Source organism: Dermacentor variabilis, chromosome 5 (genome assembly GCF_050947875.1).
Source record: "Dermacentor variabilis isolate Ectoservices chromosome 5, ASM5094787v1, whole genome shotgun sequence".
Lineage (NCBI taxonomy): Eukaryota > Metazoa > Arthropoda > Arachnida > Ixodida > Ixodidae > Dermacentor > Dermacentor variabilis.
In genome coordinates this window covers 52,302,378-52,323,044 of record NC_134572.1, presented here as the reverse complement: position 1 = coordinate 52,323,044, position 20,667 = coordinate 52,302,378, and the positions used below count along the sequence as shown (strand labels likewise).

The window sequence follows — 20,667 nt, the reverse complement described above, 5'->3', positions numbered from 1 at the left end:
CATGTGTTAATTTTTATTCGCCGTCACAAGTCCGTTTTGTTGGTTGTTATATACCTTCTTAGCGCTCTCTTCCCGCTTCCATTTTTTCCGGTCTTTATCGCACTCTCCTTCACTTACGCTATCGCTATCTTTCGTTAATCTCGCGAGAACATCGTCAAGCTGGCGCTCTCGCCTGCAGCGTAGATCACGCCAAGGCCACACCTGCCCCGTGCACGTATAGTAACGCCAGCGAAGCATGGCGCACAAACCGAGCGTTCGTCACAGCGCGTGCCTCCAGTAGCCGTACCCTTCCTCCTCGATGCTTTCCTCCCAGAAATATCCCTCCCCTCTCCCTTCACCTACGCGCATTGTGTCCTTTTACTCTATCAGACTGGGCCGACGGAGAGGCTGCTTCCTAAAAAAAGGGTCTCTTTCTCACTGCGATGACGCATATAAGCGGGTAATCCAGTACATAACGGCAACGGGGTAAGTGAAGAAACCGCGAAGGGGAGAGGGCCGTTGGAGGAGGAAAAAGAGAGGACTTTATAGACAAAGAACGCATTATCGAATGGGAAAACACAGACAACAAGAAAACTGTGCAGAGAGAAGGAAAGGATACATGGGGAGGGGGTGTGTGGAGAGTGTCTCTCTCCTTTGGCTGCCCAGTAAAAGTTTGCCGGGCGAAGGGCATCGTCTTAAAGCGCGAGCGAATTTCCGAAGAGCAACCAGTGGTTCTACTTTTTTGACGGGTGAAGGGTGACCGACGTAGGTACGGTGCGCGGAGTCGCGCGGTAGACGGCATCAATTCGCTTCGGAAGCTTTACAGCAAAAGACGAGGCTGACATTACCAGGAGAAAGAAACCACCGCTGCGAAGGAGAGGAAAAAAGAAAGGAAGTCCCGTCAACGTGGAGTTTCACTACCTGCGCGCTTCAGCGGATTGAAACATTTGAGGAGGAGCAACATTCGTACTTCGTCAGTCGCAGATCTTAATTATTTTTCCGGTTTTAGCGGAGATAAGTTATACTCGGCTGCCTTCTAAGAGCAGCTCTACGACGCGGGTGTTTTTGCTCCGTAGAACTGGACATAATAAACACCTTTCCGTGGAGTGACTCTCAACAAGCTCTGGGCCGTGAAAGACGCCTGCTTGCTCAGTCCTTAAAGGCGTTCGTCACATCTAGACCGTATTCTTAAATCTGCGCAGGAAAGGACTCAAAGGCGACGAAGAGAGCAGTCTGGTATTAGTAGCAGCGCAGTGCCGAGCATTGAGAAACGCCAGTCTCTCGAGATGGTCTTTTCACCCAGGATCCTTCGTAATCGGCCTTCCCTCGTCGTGATTTCCGTGGCGTTGATCCTGTGCGGACAGGTAGCGTGGTCTGCAAACGTCGATGTTTCACCCGGTATAGGAGACATTGCTACCGCCACCAAGGATGTCTTCTCCGCGGCCGCAGCTTGGGACCCGACTTCGATCGCGCCGACAACGCCGACGACGACAACTACTTCGACACGTGCGCCGAACATGATGGATAGGGCTCGGGTGCTGATCTCCGAGGCCATGCGATCGGCCGAAGGCTCGCCGCTGGTGCGTCGACTCATGAGGACAGAGGTGTCGTCCGAGTGCACCATAGGCCTGCTGCGGTTTATGCGCGACATTCGAAAGCTGGAGCCCTGGGCTGTAAGACGTGAGTGTGCACTCTGTGTTCTATATGGTTTAGTGTGTACGCGAGAGGAGAGATGATGCGCGATAGCGCTCGGGTTCATTACTTAGCCGAGTGGCGAAGGGCCACAGTACGTTGCTTTGTGACATTTCGGGATTTTTCTTTCAGAGAGCGTGAGCACTGCAGTCTGGTGGTTTCTAATGCAGAGCTCAAGACAGGTGTTAAGCTATGAACGTCTCCGTATAGCTCCACAGCATGCGCTGCATCGATAGCCATGCTGGTTGCAGGGCGTCGACTCGACCAATGTATAAAAATGCGAAGAGCAGCGTCTCATAATGAAGTTACAACATCATAACTACAATATTCAAGTGCAGAGAGATTATAGTAATCATTCTGTCACCGAAAAAGCAAGCAGGTGTCATAATACAGTCCACAGTCATGCGTGCAATTTAGCGCTTTAACAGAATTGCTTTTTGGCCTAGTTAGTATTTGCTGAAAAACATAGCCACAAAGAGGACGCATTGACAATGACACAGGGGGTGCGTGTCGTTGAAAATGCCTTTAGGTGCGTCCCAAAATTGTTTCTGAAAGCGTGAGCACCACGTTGCGTACCGGTGACAGAGAGGTATACAGGCTGCAAGAAAACGTCTTTTTTACGTGCGTGTTCATATATGCCTCAAGCAGCATTTCGCGGAAATCATTCTTCAGAAAGCGTGCTCAAGGAGCGGTCTTTTGAGTGCAGTGTGTTTACCTTAACGCGCAGAAAGATGTTTTCTTGGATGAATAGCCCCGGCAGCAAAGCTGTCACTTGTTTGCCTCCTTCACGCCCATGACGGTTAACAATGAGACCAGGAAGCCTCTTGCAAGAGGCATGTTTTCGCTGGAAGATCGACTGAAGATCTACGTCACTTGCTGACAGGAGCTCGTACAAAACCAGCTAGCAAACGTTAATTGCCTTGCAATAAAGTATTGAATATTAGGTTTTATCACGGGACGCGTTAAGTATGAAACAAGAATGAGTTCTACGAGGGCGAAGTTGGGAACCGAAGGTTGCCCTCCAATAGTTCGCCAGTATTCCTCATGCACGTAGACATAGCCAAATACGTTGCATATCGGCTGCGCAGACATTATATGACGCCCCCATTTTTTTTTTGTTAACTGCACCGCAAGAGGTTTATGTATGCATATCTGTTGTACGCAGCTGGACTGAACATTCGTTCAGTTTGTTTATTCTGGATCTTTCTTACATCAAGACATCAGATTAAAGTAGTCTTTCTTCGGTTTGAAAAAAAGAATACACTGTCTAAACGCCTTTATTATAAAGAACACTTGTGAGCAGAATTCTCTGTAAGGATTGCTGTTTCTTCTTATGATTTACGTGTTCAGGTGTTGTGTTAATCGAGCTTGTAATGTAAGAAAGGAGAAAACTGTTCTTATTTCTGCGAATGTCACTTGATGTTTTGTCTGATTTAGAAATGTTTTTGCTCACTCTTCCGACCTTGGTTGCGAAAGGCCTGAGCAGCATCACGGCTTTGGGACTCCCCAACTGGCGCACCGAATGCGAATCTAGCGGCGCTTCTGTGGGTGGGCGACCTTCTTTTGCTGAACGAGCCGCTTAAATTTTCTCGACAAGCTGCTCGCCGTCCTTGGTACGTCTGCGTGTCGGCGCGTTCTCGACGTTTAGGGGTCGGAGTGCGAAGCACTAGCCCTTGGCGCCAAATGCCCAGACGGCATGTGTCACGAGCGTGATCCGACGGTATCACAATCACGGGTGAGAAATTCTCTGTGCACATCTCCCGGTAGCAACATTCCTCGCGCGCGAGCATCTCAAGCGCTTTTAGGAGGTCACGCTGGGGCGCTTTTACGCTTCCTCCGTTGAATTCCTTCGTAGCTGTATGTAGCTTGCTACGGGCTCGAAAAGGGATCCATTCATCTCTTTCTCGGCAGCAAAACTGCTACGTTTCATGGAACTAAGGCAGCATGCAGCAAAATTTTTGCAGGGAGACCCGGTTTTTCTACATTAGCAAAACGGGCGTGCAAGATTATTTTCTCTTTTCTCGTATGCCAGAATAGACGGATACGTTGCTGCTTTTTGGCGCTCTCTGACAGTTTCCGTAGATTCCCCGGTGACCGCATTAGTGACTGCTATGCCCGGATGATGTTGGCGCTGAAGAAAAAGAAAAAAAAAAAAGAAAGAAAGGAAGGTAGAGGGAAAACGAAACCAACATTTCTCGCACTTAGATGAGGTCAACGCCATCAACCTTTCAAATGAGTGCTATAATATGGACACCATTGGCTCCAGCAATAAATTGCGGGGACATAAACATGTACCCACGGGAGTGAGAAAATGCGCTTTTTCTGCCACTGTTACGAAGTGAGCGACCCAGTAAGGTGTTACGTCGTTGAAAGAGTTCACATGGAAAATGCTGGTGCTATGAGCATCCCCTTTGAAACGGAACAGTAAAACATGCTGTCAGACTTGTTCTCTAACCTTTATCTCTAAATATCTTTATACTCTAAGCTACATTGTTCCCTGTGAAAAATTCACTTTATTGCGTACTTTTTTTTTATTTGAAATGAAAATACGATAAAGAGATTTTGTCACTTTGTAATGGTGATGGCTGCTTCTTTTCACATAGTAGCAACGTTAAGAAGATATATATTGTAAGATAAGAAGAAACAACGTCATTGGTTGAAGAAGCTAGAATACTGCAGAGTTCGCTAGAAAGAGTAAACGAAATTCGCGTACATTTCTAGACCCACCATACAGGGACAAAAGGAGTGAACAAGTTGCACCCCACACTATATACTGAGTCTCGACATGTGCGCGCATTACAGAGTGCATATCCATTCTTTTGCGCCACTTCTAGTCTAGTTTTATTAGCCTACACAGCAATTTCACTCGTCTGCCCCCCAGATTATCCTTAAAATCAAAACGCCCCGGTCAAGCCTATACTGCTTCTTCATTTATCACTGGATGGATACTCTGACATTATAACAGAATGTTCTCGATCGTTTATGCGCTATTTCCACGTGCTACATGCACGAGTCGTATTCATCTCATTTCTTTCCCCCATAGCCACGCGTTCTCAAACACCCTGATCTGCCTTTGAACAGTAGGGCGATGTTCTTTGAATTACCATGAAAACTTTTTCCTTATTTGTGCACAGGGCGTACGGTGGCTGCCAGTCAAGGTGGCGCAAGTGCTGCTTTCTGCTACAGCCACCTAGAATGCCACTTGGCTTATTTTTGATGCCGAAAAGCTCCCACATTCATGGAAGCTGTGCCTGTACTTTTCGCTGGCAAAATCCGTGACGCATACGTCGGGGGTGTTTGAAAGCCTTATACGCATGCGTTGGATCCTGATGAAACCCAGAAGTCGTGCAAACGATTGCTGGCAGTCAGTTTTGAGCCGTCTTACCGAGCATGGAAACGCGCTGCCGTTTTTGCGTTTAGGTTGCCGTAAGTAAAGAAAACTCATTTTATCTGACACCGTAGAAAAGCATCCAGATACTTGGCGAGGTACGAAATTTCTGTGCTTTGTTTGAATGCGATCATGCGCAAGACTAAAGAAATTAAGAAAGCGAGAGAAAAACAAAAGAGAGAAAAAAAAAGGAGAGAGAGAGAGAGAGAGAGAGAGAGAGAGAGAGAGAGAGAGAGAGAGAAAACGCGCAGTCGGTCCCGTCGGTAATATTAGAGAGCGTGTGCAAAATCGCTTTCGACGGACGAAGTCTTTGGCGTGTTTGCTCACGAACATTTCTTCGAGCGCCACATCTTTCCGTTCTATTGCTTAAAAAGATCGATATATTCGGAAGAACAGTTCTTTCCGAACGGTCTCCTTTTGCGTCTTTTCGGCTTTCTTTGCGCGCTTCCAATTCAGCCGTTCTTCCGGTGGCAACCTTGCCAAATATACCTATCTATATGCAGGTTGTACAAAGATAGTGCAATCACTGCTTCTCTGTAGCTCAACGGTTGAAACGCTGCCTGTACGCAAGACAAGCTGTCCTGAAGGAGGCGACCTTGTTTCCATAAGGCAGTGCCGTTACACCCGCGGCTATATAGCGTGACGTACGGCGTGTGAAATCCCTAGACGCACGCTCTGATTTTGGCTACGCTTCAGGAAATTAATGAGCGCGCAACGCTACAGTTGTGTCATTTCAAGGTTGTCATATTAATCTACTGTGGGTAAGCTCCGGCACGAAGGTGACGTTTCTGCTACTTCGAAGGGTCTAGTGCATAGGTCGAGCTCATACCTCGCGCCTCCAGCAAAATTATCGCGTACTCAGGTTGAACCAGACGTTGATTCGTCAAACGTTAACACTGCCCATGTGTAGCGAGTGCGTGTGCGTGCAGTCAGAAGGATCTTTGTGTCTCCTTCTTCAGTCATTCGTTTGCTGCACCAAGTGGCAATGATGTAGGGTGGGACCCTACTCTCAAATAGAACGCACTTACGGCATTCCGTTATCAACTCCAGCTCAGATATAACACGGAGTAGTCGATATTACTTGTTTACTGAGATATGTCTGCCTACTGCTCCATATCAGGAACTTTTCTACGACAAAGTTGAAGAAAGGAGGTGATGATGTGTTCACTACCCACATTAGCGCTTAAAAGCGTGCCCTAATTCGATGCTGCCGCTTGCATTCGAGGTTGTGCAACAGTCTCGTTACATTGTTCACTATCTCGTCGAAGGATCCGTTCTTGTATATTGTCTTTCTATTTCATTGGTAGAAAATGTTTTTATGTTCTGTTGTCAAAACGCGATGTCATAACAGATGGTAGCATGCTCCTGGTTCGTTCGATTATTTTTCGAATTTGGACACGATATCGTTGTCATTGTTTTTACAAATCGAGAACGGAAGCAGCCACCCACTTATGATACACTTAGAACAACGGTGCATGATCAGAAATAACTGACACACACACACACACACGCACACACGCACACGCATACGCACACGCACACGCGCACGCACGCACGCACACACACACACACACACGCACGCACACACGCACACATGCACACATGCATGCATGCACACACACACACACACACACACACACACACACACACACACACACACACACACACACACACACACACACACAGACACACACACACACACACACACACACACACACACACACACACACACACACACACACACACACACACACACACACACACACACACACACACACACACACACACACACACACACAGACACAGACACACGCACATACACAAGCACACACACACATTATGCTTATGCATTATGTGATTATGCTCATGCAGCAGAAGAATAAAAAAAGCGTATTTCCGTCTTCTCGCGCCTTACAATAGGAAGGCATAATAGGAAGAAAGCAGCGTTAATCGGCTAGACGGCAACGTAAGGGTTGGGTTCCCTGAATCAGCGCGGTGTTTTCTTTGCTTGAACATTTAGTATTTATCTTTCCTCGTCGTTCCATTACGACATCTCGATGATAGCGTTGTAGCACGGCGCATGCAAAATAAATTTTAAGGCCTAATGAGCCTCACATCAACTGGCAACGTGAAAGAAGAAGAAAAAGAAAGTCAGTTTGTGTATATACGCTTCCGGGCATGTGCCAATCCGCCATCCTAGCGCAAGCGCATGCCGAATGACTCCGCGAGACGCGAACTCGTAAGGAGCTTTCAATTGCAGCGTAAACATCGTCTTTTGCATTTCCTCAAGCGGTCTCATTTAGTACAGGGCGGTTTCCTTAACCCGGCCCGCGGGGATCTCACAGTAAGCGGAAAGGCAGCAGTGCGATTCCATCTGACGCACTGGCGATGACGCTGTTGTCGTTTCCACGTCGAAATGATAGGCGATTAGGCGAAGGTCGCTACCGGCCCCGCTTGGAGCCTCCCCTACATGTGACCGTGAGGCGGAAGCACCTTGATTGAAATATCAGCTCATAGAGGATTTCTCGTTGCCGGGCGTGGATATTCGACGCAATAGCATGCCTGCTTCCGAAGGCCATCTATAGAAGGCGCTGAGGGACCACAAAAGCACTTTTACCAAACTGCTGAAAAAAGAAAACAACAACAGCGTTTTTTTTTCGTTCCTCACTGCGTACATATAACAGGTCGCGGGAGGCAAGATACTGGGCCTATAGAAAGCAACAACGCAGGAAACGCTTACGCAAAGCCAGATTGAACTGTACACGTAGCTTTTCCTTCGCCTTGTTCAGTGGACGAAATAAAAATCTGAAAGGAGAAACAGGTTGGGTGAAAGCAAATGCCGTAACAGTGCAACGCCGCCGCAAAATCGATCGTATCAGATGTCGGTAAGAAGGCCGATCAAATGCATGCCATTCCTTGCACAGTCGTTCGTTATTCGCCGTGCTCGGTCGATGCCCCGGGCTCATCTCGAATAGCACGTGTAGATCCTTGGGCGAACATGCACACTTCGTCGTTATTTTTCAGCAAAGCCGCTAAGCTGTAGACCGAGCGAACTATCCATTTTGGCGTTTTCTCTGCAAGTTAAGATTTCTTATGACTACGAAAGGAAATTAATATCCACAGCTCCACGGCTATATGAGTGACATATCGTAGGCGATATGATAAGTGGATGCGTTGAGCAAACGAGCTTGACCTTCTCCGAACCGTCGGATGATTTTGTGCCCTTGTTCCGGTGAATACGGACCAAGCAACTGCGATCGGATTTGTGATCGTTACCAAAGCGACGGCAATGAGTTGCGGAACTCGGAACGACCAGCGAGGCCTGTAACTGTGCGAAACGTTTCTCAGTCTATAGATATGCGCTATCAGATGGGCCTTGCGCCCGTTAATCTCTTCTCGGTGAAAGTGATCTCTTCCTGAACGCTTGCAACTTGAGGTGTCATGCGAAATCGTTAACGACTCTCGTTAATGATTACACAGACAAGCGTTACTGCTGTTGTGCTGGGCTTGTATTCTCGGTGGGTCACATTCGGAAATACTCTTAGATTTATGTGACCTAGTGCCCAGCGCGACGCCTCATAGCTGGGAAGTATATATTCCTAACAGTGCCCTCGAGGACAACGCTAGGTTAACATGACGCCGACGCATGGTTCTCCGCGCCAGCCATTCCTTCCATTACATCAGCTCCTCCTAGCTTGGCAAGTTAACGTACACTACCGCGGTTAACTGCTGCTATTGCTAATGGTACTACAACCACTAGCTGTATAGGATACCAATAAAGTTGCATCTTTGGCTATGATCCTTGGAGTATGCATCCTTCGCCTGATCAGTTGCGGCACCGGAATTCTATCTGTGTTCTTATTTTCCTTTTGTCTTCCAGGATGTAAGCCGGCACGGCGAGTCACTGAAAACTAGGAGAAGGCCAGGATTGTTCAAGCGTTAAGTCAATGCGGAAAGCATGATGCACGAGAAGTTCAGATTCGTGAACGCGAATCAGGCGAAGTTGTGAAACTTGTCAAGTCATGTGGCCCCCTCCAGTGCGGTGTTGAGGCAACGCATTTTTATCCCCGTCGAGTGCAATCAAGTGACCTTGCGTGCGAGCCTCTTCATCATCTTTGCCTGGAGTTATGGAGCGCAGAGGTGCATGCGTCTATAGAAGGTCCTTGGGCGGCGCGGCAATACTCATGACGCCTCAAGCTGCAGCCAAATAGAACGTATTTCGGACGCAGTTGCGTCGCGGGAGCAGCCTGGCGTTCGCCTGCTTCATTCAACACCGCACGATGCACGTGCTGTAGTTGTGATAAATATGCGCTCTTTGTGGCTCTGACCGCTTAATCGATGACCACATGGGACACATTTTGGCTTGGTATAATAATGTTGTGACCGCAACGCGTAAAAGGAACTCGACAACGGTAAATGAAGCGTTCATTTTGAATTTTCTGCGATTTCCAATCACTGCTTAGTCGGTGCGGCGTATTAGTATTGCCCAGCGTCTCAGTATATATATATATATATATATATATATATATATATATATATACGTCGATTTGTTGCATTGTGTTATCTACGTGTTCCGCGCTCACACGTAGCACATAGCAGTAGCTCCAGCATCAGCAGCGTGAAGAGGCTACTGTAGTAGCATCTTCACGCTTCAAAGGACCGTCTTGATGTCCGCAGTGAATCTACCTCATGAATGGCACTTTCAGCAGCGATTTGTTCTCGGACCACAAACTATAGTATCGCATGTGCGTTTAGCGCTACGAAGTTTTTAACCCTTCTACGAGACACTTGCCTCAAGGATACTTTTTGTTTGTGCAGTTTCTTGTCTGTGTTAGGCGTCTGAGTTAAATCTTACGCGTATTATTCAATTTATCATCCCATTCACCTGGAGTGGAACGCCAAGCGTGCCGGCCGCGAGGCCTATGATGAGGTGTCATTAAAAAGAAAAGTCAAGTGTTTTTCCTTATGGTTTCATGCAGTGATTGATGCGAGCGGCAAGTACCCCACTGGGCTGTTCCAGGGCACCATCTCGGACATCGGCGCCTACGACGAGTGTGTCGAGACGGTGGTTCACGACCAGTTTGGCCACGTGCAAGTGAGAGGGCAGTACTGCAACATATACGTCAAGCTTGTCAACGACACGTCCCTCTTCGACCACATGATACCGGCATTCATCATGACCAACAAGCGGGTCAGTTGCCGTCTGGTCTTTCTTTTCTTACTTTGTAAGTCAAGCAGCCACATCACCTGTTGAGCATTGACACCGCAGGAGGAAGGAAAATCAACTGCGGCCACTTTGACTTCGCTCAGGCATGCGCAGAACGTTAACACGCATTTCAGTATTCCCTTGCTTTTATTGCGATAGCTTTGTTTCCCCCGTTACCAAACCGAAGGTGTTACTCGTCAGGTGTACAATATTGCTTTGCTGCTTTCGTTTCATTTATTAAAGCGACTTATTGCTTTAAAAAGACTCATTTTACTGATGTTTTGGGCAAATCATGACGCGGCGACAGTTCTCTAACGCAGCCGCGAAAGAAACCTGTCCAGCTACAACATGGAGACCGATGTACTTTCGTCGACGTGCAATGCGGCGTGCAGCACCTCTTCGCAATAGCTGCAGCAGTGCCCAGTGTGACGTTGCTGGTCCATGGTAGCTTATTCAAGCATAGCGTTTTCTCACCGAAGCGTTTTCCTTCGACCCGTTATCGTGACGCCATCTCGCCTATTTCGCGTGCGCGAAGCAGAATGCGATTAGATCTCGTAGACTTCCGCGTCGAGCGTAGACTATGTACTAGTTTAAGCTCCCGGCCTAGCCGGCTGCCCTAGCCGCCGGCGACATGGTAAACAAGCAATACATACTTTCTTTGGACGGAGATGGCCACTGCCTGCTGTATCTAGGCCTCCGGCTCTCTTTCGCTTTCTTTAGAGCGTCCTTGGCTCTGTGTTTGCCTTGCGATAGTGTGGACGTGACTGAAGCTAATAAAAGCGCAGTGCCTTCGATGCCGGTGACAAATGAACGGAAGCAACCGTTGCTTCGCGTATCATTGAGCAATGCAGGGCTCTCGCGAGGAGGTCACAAAAATGACGCCTGTGACATGGACCTGAGATGAACGGGAATACGCAGACTTCTGTGACCTCAAATAGTGCACATAAAGGTGGAGGAAAAAGAGCCAAAATAAAGAAAGAAAACGACAGAACGTCTGAGCTCGTCGTTGACTACGAGGTCGGAGCTACGCCGCCGTGAGGGACAGTCGCGGACAGGAAGGTCCTTAGAACCAGCGGCGCGAAATTTGTTACATGGTCCTGCGAACATCGGACAGTGGTTTTGTTACTGCCCTGACTTCATGGTCAGATGCAGGATCTTCGGGGTTGGGTTTGTTTTAAACATGAGATGTTCATTATATAGCACGCTCAAGAGTCTCGGAGAAGAGCGTCCATGTAAGTAAATTCTGCTTCCCCCTGGCACAACGGTAATCAGGCCTTTAGTGAGCTCATCTGCACAAGCATGCATTCGTAAAAGTTTATGCAGTTCTTTCAGGCGCACCGCGCAGCTTGTGGTATTTTTGTGCTAAGGGAACCAATAGGCTCTGTCAAGATGTCATCGGTATGAGTTGCGCGTTCGTTACGCGTAAGGAGTGGAAATTAACACTCGTAAGGTGGGAAAAAAAAATAAGGAGTGAAATAGCGAAAGCGGCGTTACACGTGCTCGTCACGTTCTAATGAATCTTTAAAAAACACAAGCAGTTTCGCCGCTTGTTTCCTGAGATCATTGAAAAGATATATCATGTTCATAGTTGCTGGTTTCAGAATTTTCGTGGCTACTAATAGGTATGCGGTAAGATGGCGGACTCACTCAGACTTTGTCCATGTGTGGAATATGGCGTCTAATTAGATAGTAGTACCTAATTTAACTTTCTAAAGGCGCAGAGTGATCATACTTTAGCGATCTGCCTTTTCTTCTTGCATCAGCACAAAAGAAATCTTACCGATGAATCTTCCATAGCTTCTCGGTAGGGAGACCTGAGAATTCCATAGTTGGTTTCTTTCGAGCTTCTGTCTTCGAGGCACTAATTAAATGCCGTGTCATTCGCAGAAACAACCGACAATCACTTTCTTTTTCTCGTGTGTTTAGCCAGAATCAGCAGTCGCGTCTATTCAACTCTCCAAGTGAATCCTGCTAGAACAGCGCGAAAAGCAGGACGAAGTCAAGTGGTAACTATTGTTGGGCTGTGTGTGAGCAAACAAATTTGTTCTTCTCTGAAGTTCGGCTCCATTTTCTCACTGTGCCTGCACGCCTCTCGGTTCACCAACCCGGTTCCGTCTCACCAAACTTCCGCAATTCCACGTTCTAAGTTGTGTCAGTGGCGTATCCGTGAAAATCATCTGCCCCTTCCCTCCACCCCTTTCCCCTTTAACAAAGAAAGAAAGAAAGAAAGAAAGGCAAAAAGAAAGAGAGGAAGAAAGGTGCAAGATAGAAGGTTTCATTATTTCGGAAATTAATGTAACAGGGCCGTCGAAACGACGGTCACATGGCGAGTACTCACACAAGTGGACGACTAAATGCCAGACATCGGCGCGTCGAAGCCTTGTGGCGGCTTACGGCAAGCAGTGGAAATGTGGGCACGCAAAGGGAAATAAATGACAAGGGCACCCAAACAATCGACAGACCATGCGTGCGCCACGCGAGCTCGGCGGAGGTCGGCCGCACGCAGGCCATCGTTTGCGGCTTCGGAATGCGTGTCCAGACTACTAAACGACAAATTCTCTGTTGCGCCGAAACCGTGCAACGTAGTCGGAAAGATTTATCGCACGAGGACGAAGTGATGCGTGGCAAGCCGATAAAGAGCGTCGGGCAGTCCCACGCTCCCGCCATCGACACTGTTTGCGTGAATTCCATGCAGCGACTGTAAATGTTGAGAAATTGCAGCGAGGTCATCGCGCCGATGGAACGCACACGTTCGACAGCGGTATTGCTCGGAATCAAGTGACGTACTTTCTTGTAAGTTGCCTGTTTATATAGACTCGAGACTGAAATGAAGACGAAGTGCACATTTGGTAGAAAATTTCGAAGCAATGGGACCTGTGATCAGACCTGTCATCGGGCCGCGTGGTGGCCGCGCTGTAGTGGTTTCTTAGCTCCAAAACCAAAGATGTTCAGACAGGCAGTTCTGCTCACCATTCCGAGCTTCTGAACGCTTCATTTGATATAAAGCTTTGTCATAAACTCTAGAAAAGGGCAGCAAATGGCCTCAAAGATGTTCACAACGGCTGTGTTAAATTTAGGGGGCAAGCAGGACGACGAAACCTGCCACCCCACTGTGTATTTGCAATCCTACCCATATTGTTTACGCTTCAGTTCACTGCTTAAACTATGTCGCTGAACCAGAAATAGCGTGAGATATAGGCAGTTTCCAAATACAATTTAAGGTGTTTCAACCGAGGTTTGTTACTTTTTATTGTCGACTACAAGAAGCACTGTGCATGGGATCTGCGTTGGTTCACAGTGACAATTCTTGTGACGCTGCACGGAACTGGCATGACTTCGCACAGCTTTATATTCAGCCGGTGGTTTTATATCTCAAGTGACGTTCTCTCTGCTTTCCGATAGGATGCGTGCTGGACGCATGCAAAGGCGTCGCCACGTGGCGAAATACATTTATATTGCTGTGCACTTGTTGAATACCTGCATTTGGTATTCACTTGTGGCTTGACTGGCTTGACACGTGTGGCTTGGTCTTCCTTCTTTCACTGCGGTTAAGTGGGCGTGCCACAAGTATACCCGTGCACGCAGTAAGATTTATTTGTCGTACGTTTTCTCTTTGTGGAACGCAAGATACGAATTTAGGAGCAGCAGCAAAAAAGCTCCTATTACGGCAACTTGACGAAGGTCCTTGTCCCCGTTTTGCATTTGGCATGTTCAGGTTGCCACCAGTTGTACGGGGACGGGTTGTGTGACCTTCAGCAGCGTTCGCTTGGAGTTCGAACCAGGTTGACTATCGGAGAGGGTTCGGCAGGGAAGACGAGGGGATGTAAAAACAAGTTCTGCTTCTGTGCTCCTGCACATAGGCAGAGGAGACGTCTCCACGTGGCGGCTCGCTGGTTTTCTTATTCCCTCCACCATCCGGGTAACCTCATTTTCTCTTGCTCCCTGATAGATGTCCTCGCGAGGACATGTCGGGTCAACCCGCATAGAGGAACACGCAGGGAAACCACTCATTGGCGTAGAGAGGTTAAACGTAGGACGGAGGAGAGTAGGGTTTGCGCATACTTGAAAAATTATAGACCGATCAGCTTACTCTCCGTTGCCTACAAAGTATTTACTAAGGTAATTGCAAATAGAATCAGGAACACCTTAGACTTCTGTCAACCAAAGGACCAGGCAGGATTCCGTAAAGGCTACTCAACAATAGACCATATTCACACTATCAATCAAGTGATAGAGAAATGTGCAGAATATAACCAACCCTTATATATAGCTTTCATTGATTATGAGAAAGCGTTTGATTCAGTCGAAACCTCTGCAGTCATGGAGGCATTACGGAATCAGGGTGTAGATGAGCCATATGTAAAAATACTGGAAGATATCTATAGCGGCTCCACAGCCACCGTAGTCCTCCATAAAGCAAGCAACAAAATCCCAATAAAGAAAGGCGTCAGGCAGGGAGATACGATATCTCCAATGCTATTCACAGCGTGTTTACAGGAGGTATTCAGAGACCTGGATTGGGAAGAATTGGGGATAAAAGTTAATGGAGAATACCTTAGTAACTTGCGATTCGCTGATGATATTGCCTTGCTTAGTAACCCAGGGGACCAATTGCAATGCATGCTCACTGACCTGGAGAGGCAAAGCAGAAGAGTGGGTCTAAAAATTAATCTGCAGAAAACTAAATTAATGCTTAACAGTCTCGGGAGAGAACAGCAATTTACAATAGGCAGCGAGGCACTGGAAGTCGTAAGGGAATACATCTACTTAGGGCAGGTAGTGACGGCGGATCCGGATCATGAGACGGAAATAAGCAGAAGAATAAGAATTGGCTGGGGTGCGTTTGGCAGGCATTCCCAAATCATGAACAGCAGGTTGCCATTATCCCTCAAGAGAAAGGTATATAATAGCTGTGTCTTACCAGTACTCACCTACGGGACAGAAACCTGGAGGCTTACGAAAAGGGTTCTACTCAAATTGAGGACAACACAACGAGTTATGGAAAGAAGAATGATAGGTGTAACGTTAAGGGATAAGAAAAGAGCAGATTGGGTGAGGGAACAAACGCGAGTTAATGACATCTTAGTTGAAATCAAGAAAAAGAAATGGGCATGGGCAGGACATGTAATGAGGAGGGAAGATAACCGATGGTCATTAAGGGTTACGGACTGGATACCAAGGGAAGGGAAGCGTAGCAGGGGGCGGCAGAAAGTTAGGTGGGCGGATGAGATTAAGAAGTTTGCAGGGACGGCATGGCCACAATTAGTACATGACCGGGGTTGTTGGAGAAGTATGGGAGAGGCCTTTGCCCTGCAGTGGGCGTAACCAGGCTGATGATGATGATGATGATACTGAGTATAATCCCGTCGCACACACCCGACGGACAAGTATTTTCATGTTGACGAGCGTGACGATCATGCACGTCGTGCCTCAAGCGTTTGGCATCCGTTCCATTCGTTGCCGTACAAAGTGAAACGTAACAGGCAGCAGACAGCGTTCCCAATATAAAATAAGTGGATGACGTCACTCATAGATTTAATAATGCATTGAGGCGGTCGAAAAGCGAATAGAGAGAGTTGCATATCAACATTCACATTTACGTGTTTTTCTACTTGTCGCAATACGTGAGTTTCTAAAGAAAGAAAGCATGACAGGCTGTCAGAACACAATAAAATACAGTTCTTCTAGTAAGAGGATAGGAAAAGACATTAAGATCCCAACTCTGAGTGCACAGAAGATGCTGCAGGCGCTAATACTTTTTTCTTCTCTTCGTTCCCTATTCTCTGATAATTTGAGAACAATGATATATAATATAGTAGAAAATCATGAACCAAGGGCTACGCAATAGCGGTGTCACTGCCCGCATTAATTAAAATGTGAACGAGCTCATGTTGTCTAATTTATCATATTCTAGCAATTGTTGTACTGGTGAGAAGTGGATTAAGTATTCATATAACCACGACTATCACGCGATAGCAATTGTACGCAACTGCCATCTAAGACGGCGCTTAGGGGAAGCCGAACGGATGCCATGATTGCGTGTCATGTTGCGAGCGAATGTGAGTCAGTTCGTAGGCACTATAGGAAAGAAAGAGAAAAAGAAACAAGCTTTAGTAATATGCTGGAGCCTGGCGTTTCGCCTGACATACTGCTCCAGATAAATATGGTGTCATATAGGCAAGAGTCGATCTAATGACCTCAACGATACATGACGTCTATAGCACTCATAGTAGTACTGGTAGTAGCCGTATCCAGGAAAACCGGAGAATAAGTAAACCTTCATTAAGGCCAACACGGAAGCCGGCAAGTGGCGTTCGTGATTATTTCGAAACCTGGAGAGCCCCTCGGGTAGCGCATTAAGTATGTACAAGTACCTCGTAAAATACACAACTTCACGGCGTGCCTAGGAAACTTTGCGGCAGCCATCTGCCAAAGGTCGTCGCGACCAAAGACTTGTGTTCAGAAGGCCATGTGCCGGACAGGAAGCACTGAATGAAAATGAGAGTTGTCGTAGCCGGAAACAAGAAGTAAATTAACCTCCTTTCTTTTTTTTTTTTTACGCAGCCTCAAAGGTCTCAATTTGAAATGTACTTTAATATGGCTGGTGCTTCGGGACTATGGAGGACATAAGTTCCTCTACTCGATCGGACCTGATGTTCTTGGTCATCGAAGATATGAAGCTTTAGTATTCGATGCTTATGCCGAGTTGAATTCAATGCCAGAATGTGTGATACGCACGGCATGAACGTTAGGTATCACTTGTATTCATGCACAGTTTGTTTTATCGTGGAAACGCTGAACCATTCCTTTAGTGATGGAATCTGCACAGGCTGCTTTATTTGTGAGAACGCGGCTGTTGAAGGCTCAAATTTCATGCCGATGGTTTCACCTTGAGACTTTCGGTCCTCGGCAAATAAAGTGAAATCGCAATCAGTTGTAACATGTAAGTAACAAAAAAAAAAGGAAGAAGACAGAGAGAAAAGAAGTGCAATTTTTTTCTATCGTAGTGCTACGCGCATCACGCAAAATCAATCACTTCAACGAACCTATGGATGCGACTATTTAAGGCTAGTAATTCATTTCTGTAGGACACGCAGAACCTTACACGTACGAACAAGCATCGCTAGAATCACATCTATTCAAACAGCAGTAGGGCTTTTGTACCGCTGCAGCGGAGTTTTCCTGGGTGATTTCCAGGTTATGAGATATAACTTGGGCGCCCCATTCTTGGACTAGTGTCAACCATGCAGGACGTCTTCTGAAACTTCGGTATTAATAATGCCCATACTAGTTTCACTTATCATTTCGCATAATGCGTCTTATTGATTTCGTACTGTACTGTTTTCGCAATTGTTGGACGAGAAAGAGATCGCTTCCAGGTTGTGAGAAAACAGGATGTGAATTATTAACATAGTTAAGGCAGAGGTAGCCACGCATCTATTTTGGCAATCCATAAGACCGAACGACACGCGAAATGTAGTGCCTTGGGGGGCATAGGGCACATTACTATGCGGTAAGACGCGCAGGTAATTTTAATTGCGCCATCCCAGCCCGTCAGATAGTTTGCGTTTATTCACTGCAGCCCATACGGTGTCGTTGCATCGGAGTCATGCGCAAAATAGGCATTTCGCCATCATCTTAGAGCGCCCACCCGCCGTGGTGGCTTAGTCGCTATGGCGTTGCGCTGCTGTAAGCACGAGCGCGCGATATCAAATCCCGGCCACTGGGGCCGGGGTGTGATCCCTCTGGTCTTTAGTTTTTCCTCTCCATGTGATCGTGCTATTGGCGCATTTCGATGGACTGAAATGTAAAAAAAAAACTCCCTTGTATCGTGCATTAGGTGCACGTTAAGGAACGCCAGGTGGTCAAAATTAACCCGCAGTCCCTCACTTCGGCCTGCCTCGTAATCATGCCGTGGTTTTGGCATCTAAAACTCCATGATTTATGTAGTTTTGAATGCGCAGCATTTCTTTGCCTAGAGGGAGCCGAGGTCATAACAAGGTCATGCGCAAGGTCGCGTCAATTTTGTCTCAGAAAAATGTTGGCTGATCTCGGGCATAGTGCAACTCGAAAAGGCGTCGGACATAGTGCAAACAAACGGCAGCAGGTAATGTGCTCAGATATGTGCTCTAACACCAGCAGGCCATTTGTTTTCGTTTTCTGGCATTACAACATGTAAGACTCTGCTACACCACCGAGCACACATGCTCGTTGTGGTGTAGCAATAAGTGCGGCTCTTGTATACGCCCTGTCTTGGCATGATCACCGCGCACCGTGTGATTTTCTCGTCGATGTTCGAACGCCACGCGACCTGGGAGGAACGTGGCTTCGCAATGAGAAGCTTGGCGAGGCGCAGGCACGTCGCAGGGCACGCGACAAACATGCCACGGGCAGATCCCACGCCGCGCCTCCTGATCGTCGAGCATGTATATCCGCGTAGTTGTTCCTTGCACGTAATCAGAAACGGAGTGGGTTTTTCTCCCCATTTTTCGATGGCCGTTGAAACAACATTGAGAAAGTGCGAATCCGCGAATCTTTCACGTTTTCGCAACCAGTGACGGACATTCAAAGATACGCTGCCAGTGGCTTCCCGAAGGTTGATTTGGATTTCGTATAAGCAACGCAGGAAACGGCGTTGCGACGCCCCATCGCGTTAAGTAACATCGCAGTTAAACAAGCCAAGGTATGAAGCAAATGGATAGACGCCTACCGATTGCGAGAAAGTAGACAAGAAATGATGCCGATTAGATTGATAGTGTTTAACGGCGCTAAACAAAACGGTCTGATGAAAGACGGCGCAGTCAAGGGCTCCTAGTAGGCTTTGACCACCTGGCATTAACAGGCACCCAACGCTCGAAAAAACGAGCGTTTTTGCGTTCCGTTCTAATCTGAACGTGGCCGCTGAGGTAGGGAATCGAACCTGGAACTTTATACTGAGTGGTAGAATGCTTTAGTCACTAAGTCATATATATATATATATATATATATATATATATATATATATATATATATATATATATATATATAAAGGCATTGGTAGCCCATGACGGGCTAATGCGTTATTTCGTAGGCTTTCTTTCTTTCCTTTCTTCTTTCTTTTATTTTTATCCCTTTATTTCTTTTATCTAATGTGTGGGAAGGAAACAAACAGACTTGTACACTTTACAGATAAAAAGGAACCGATTACAATTACTTCCCTGAAAGTGTAATTGATTACGCTTACCACTTAATGCTTCATGAAAGTAACTGAGGAATTACTCAAAGGTAATCGATTCCTCCTACGTTACTTTCCTTCGAACTTTTCTTAACGTTGGAGAGATACAAAAAAAGTAAACTCAGCGAGCTGGCCTGGTCCTATCAGTGCGTCCTCTGAAGACTTTCGCGCATTGCCCATGCTCACTAAAGTGGTTTTAGAACATTTCGTTGGTCTTCTTCTCTCGTTTTTGTTATGAGGACATCTGTAGCGACACTTAAAACTAACTCGATGTATGCACAGGGTGGTAGGATGGTGTTGTAACGCACTGAAATCTTGCGCACAAGGCTGTCGTTACTCAGCATCTGGGCCCTCTAAGAAGTGCAGCCCTTCATTGTTACTGGGACTTGGAGAAGACGCTCGCCGGTGGGCCAATGGAGAGCTGAAAAACAAATCGTCCCTAGGGGATTTCCTGGCAATAACGCCTTAAGTGGCAATCTATATCGGGAAATTCCAGCACCGATTCAATTCGTTGGTCAACATCTGGTGGAGCGGTTAAGCGGAGGAAACAAACACTGAGCTCCTGGGTTTACCTCCCGGACCATGCGCATTCGCGAGGAAACTGCGTGGCACGGTATCCAGCTTTATATTGTAGTTCCCGCCAAATTCACGTTCTCAAAGCTGCGTCGTCTGCTGCAGCTTGTCCTGTCAAGAAAGTAAGTGGTTACACGTAATGAGTTACAAAAAAAATAACTGAATTACAGTGAATGTTACAGAGTAAACAAAGTAATCGTTAAATTACAAGAAATTACTTAATAATTGATTTCATGTACTTCATTACGTACAGGTCTGGAAGGGAGCGAATGCAATGTTAATTTCTGAATGAATCGATTGCTTGCCTGAACCAATGTCGAAATGCGATTCACTAGAGACGTGCGTCTCCTAACATGATATTTACATAAAGTGCCAGTACAGTCTATCCTTGCCCTATATCCTTACCAAGGCGTGCATTGTCTTGCTAACCGGTTGCTATTCTCCTGTTCCGCGCAGACTACGGAGCTCTTCCAGCTTCTTGATGACGATCGTGTCAGGGGCCTCCGTATGGGAATATGCACCATGTCTGACTGCTCCAAAGAAGATATCCAGGCCATTGCGAGCACAAGTAAGACCGGTTATATACGTCTGTGAGAATATTTGCAGAAATGACTC

The 20,667-nt window shown here is 46.9% G+C and overlaps 1 protein-coding gene across 1 annotated transcript in view; it reads left to right on the top strand.

Moving 5' to 3' along the window:
- Nucleotides 1-660: 660 nt before the first annotated feature.
- Nucleotides 661-20,667, top strand: part of LOC142582599 (nose resistant to fluoxetine protein 6-like) — a 33,610-nt gene continuing 13,603 nt past the window's right edge. Inside the window, exons 1-3 of the mRNA XM_075692480.1 lie at nucleotides 661-1,659; nucleotides 10,039-10,250; nucleotides 20,509-20,620. Coding sequence (XP_075548595.1) covers nucleotides 1,266-1,659; nucleotides 10,039-10,250; nucleotides 20,509-20,620 — 718 coding nt within the window. The 5' untranslated portion in view covers nucleotides 661-1,265. The remainder of the gene's footprint in view (nucleotides 1,660-10,038; nucleotides 10,251-20,508; nucleotides 20,621-20,667) is intronic.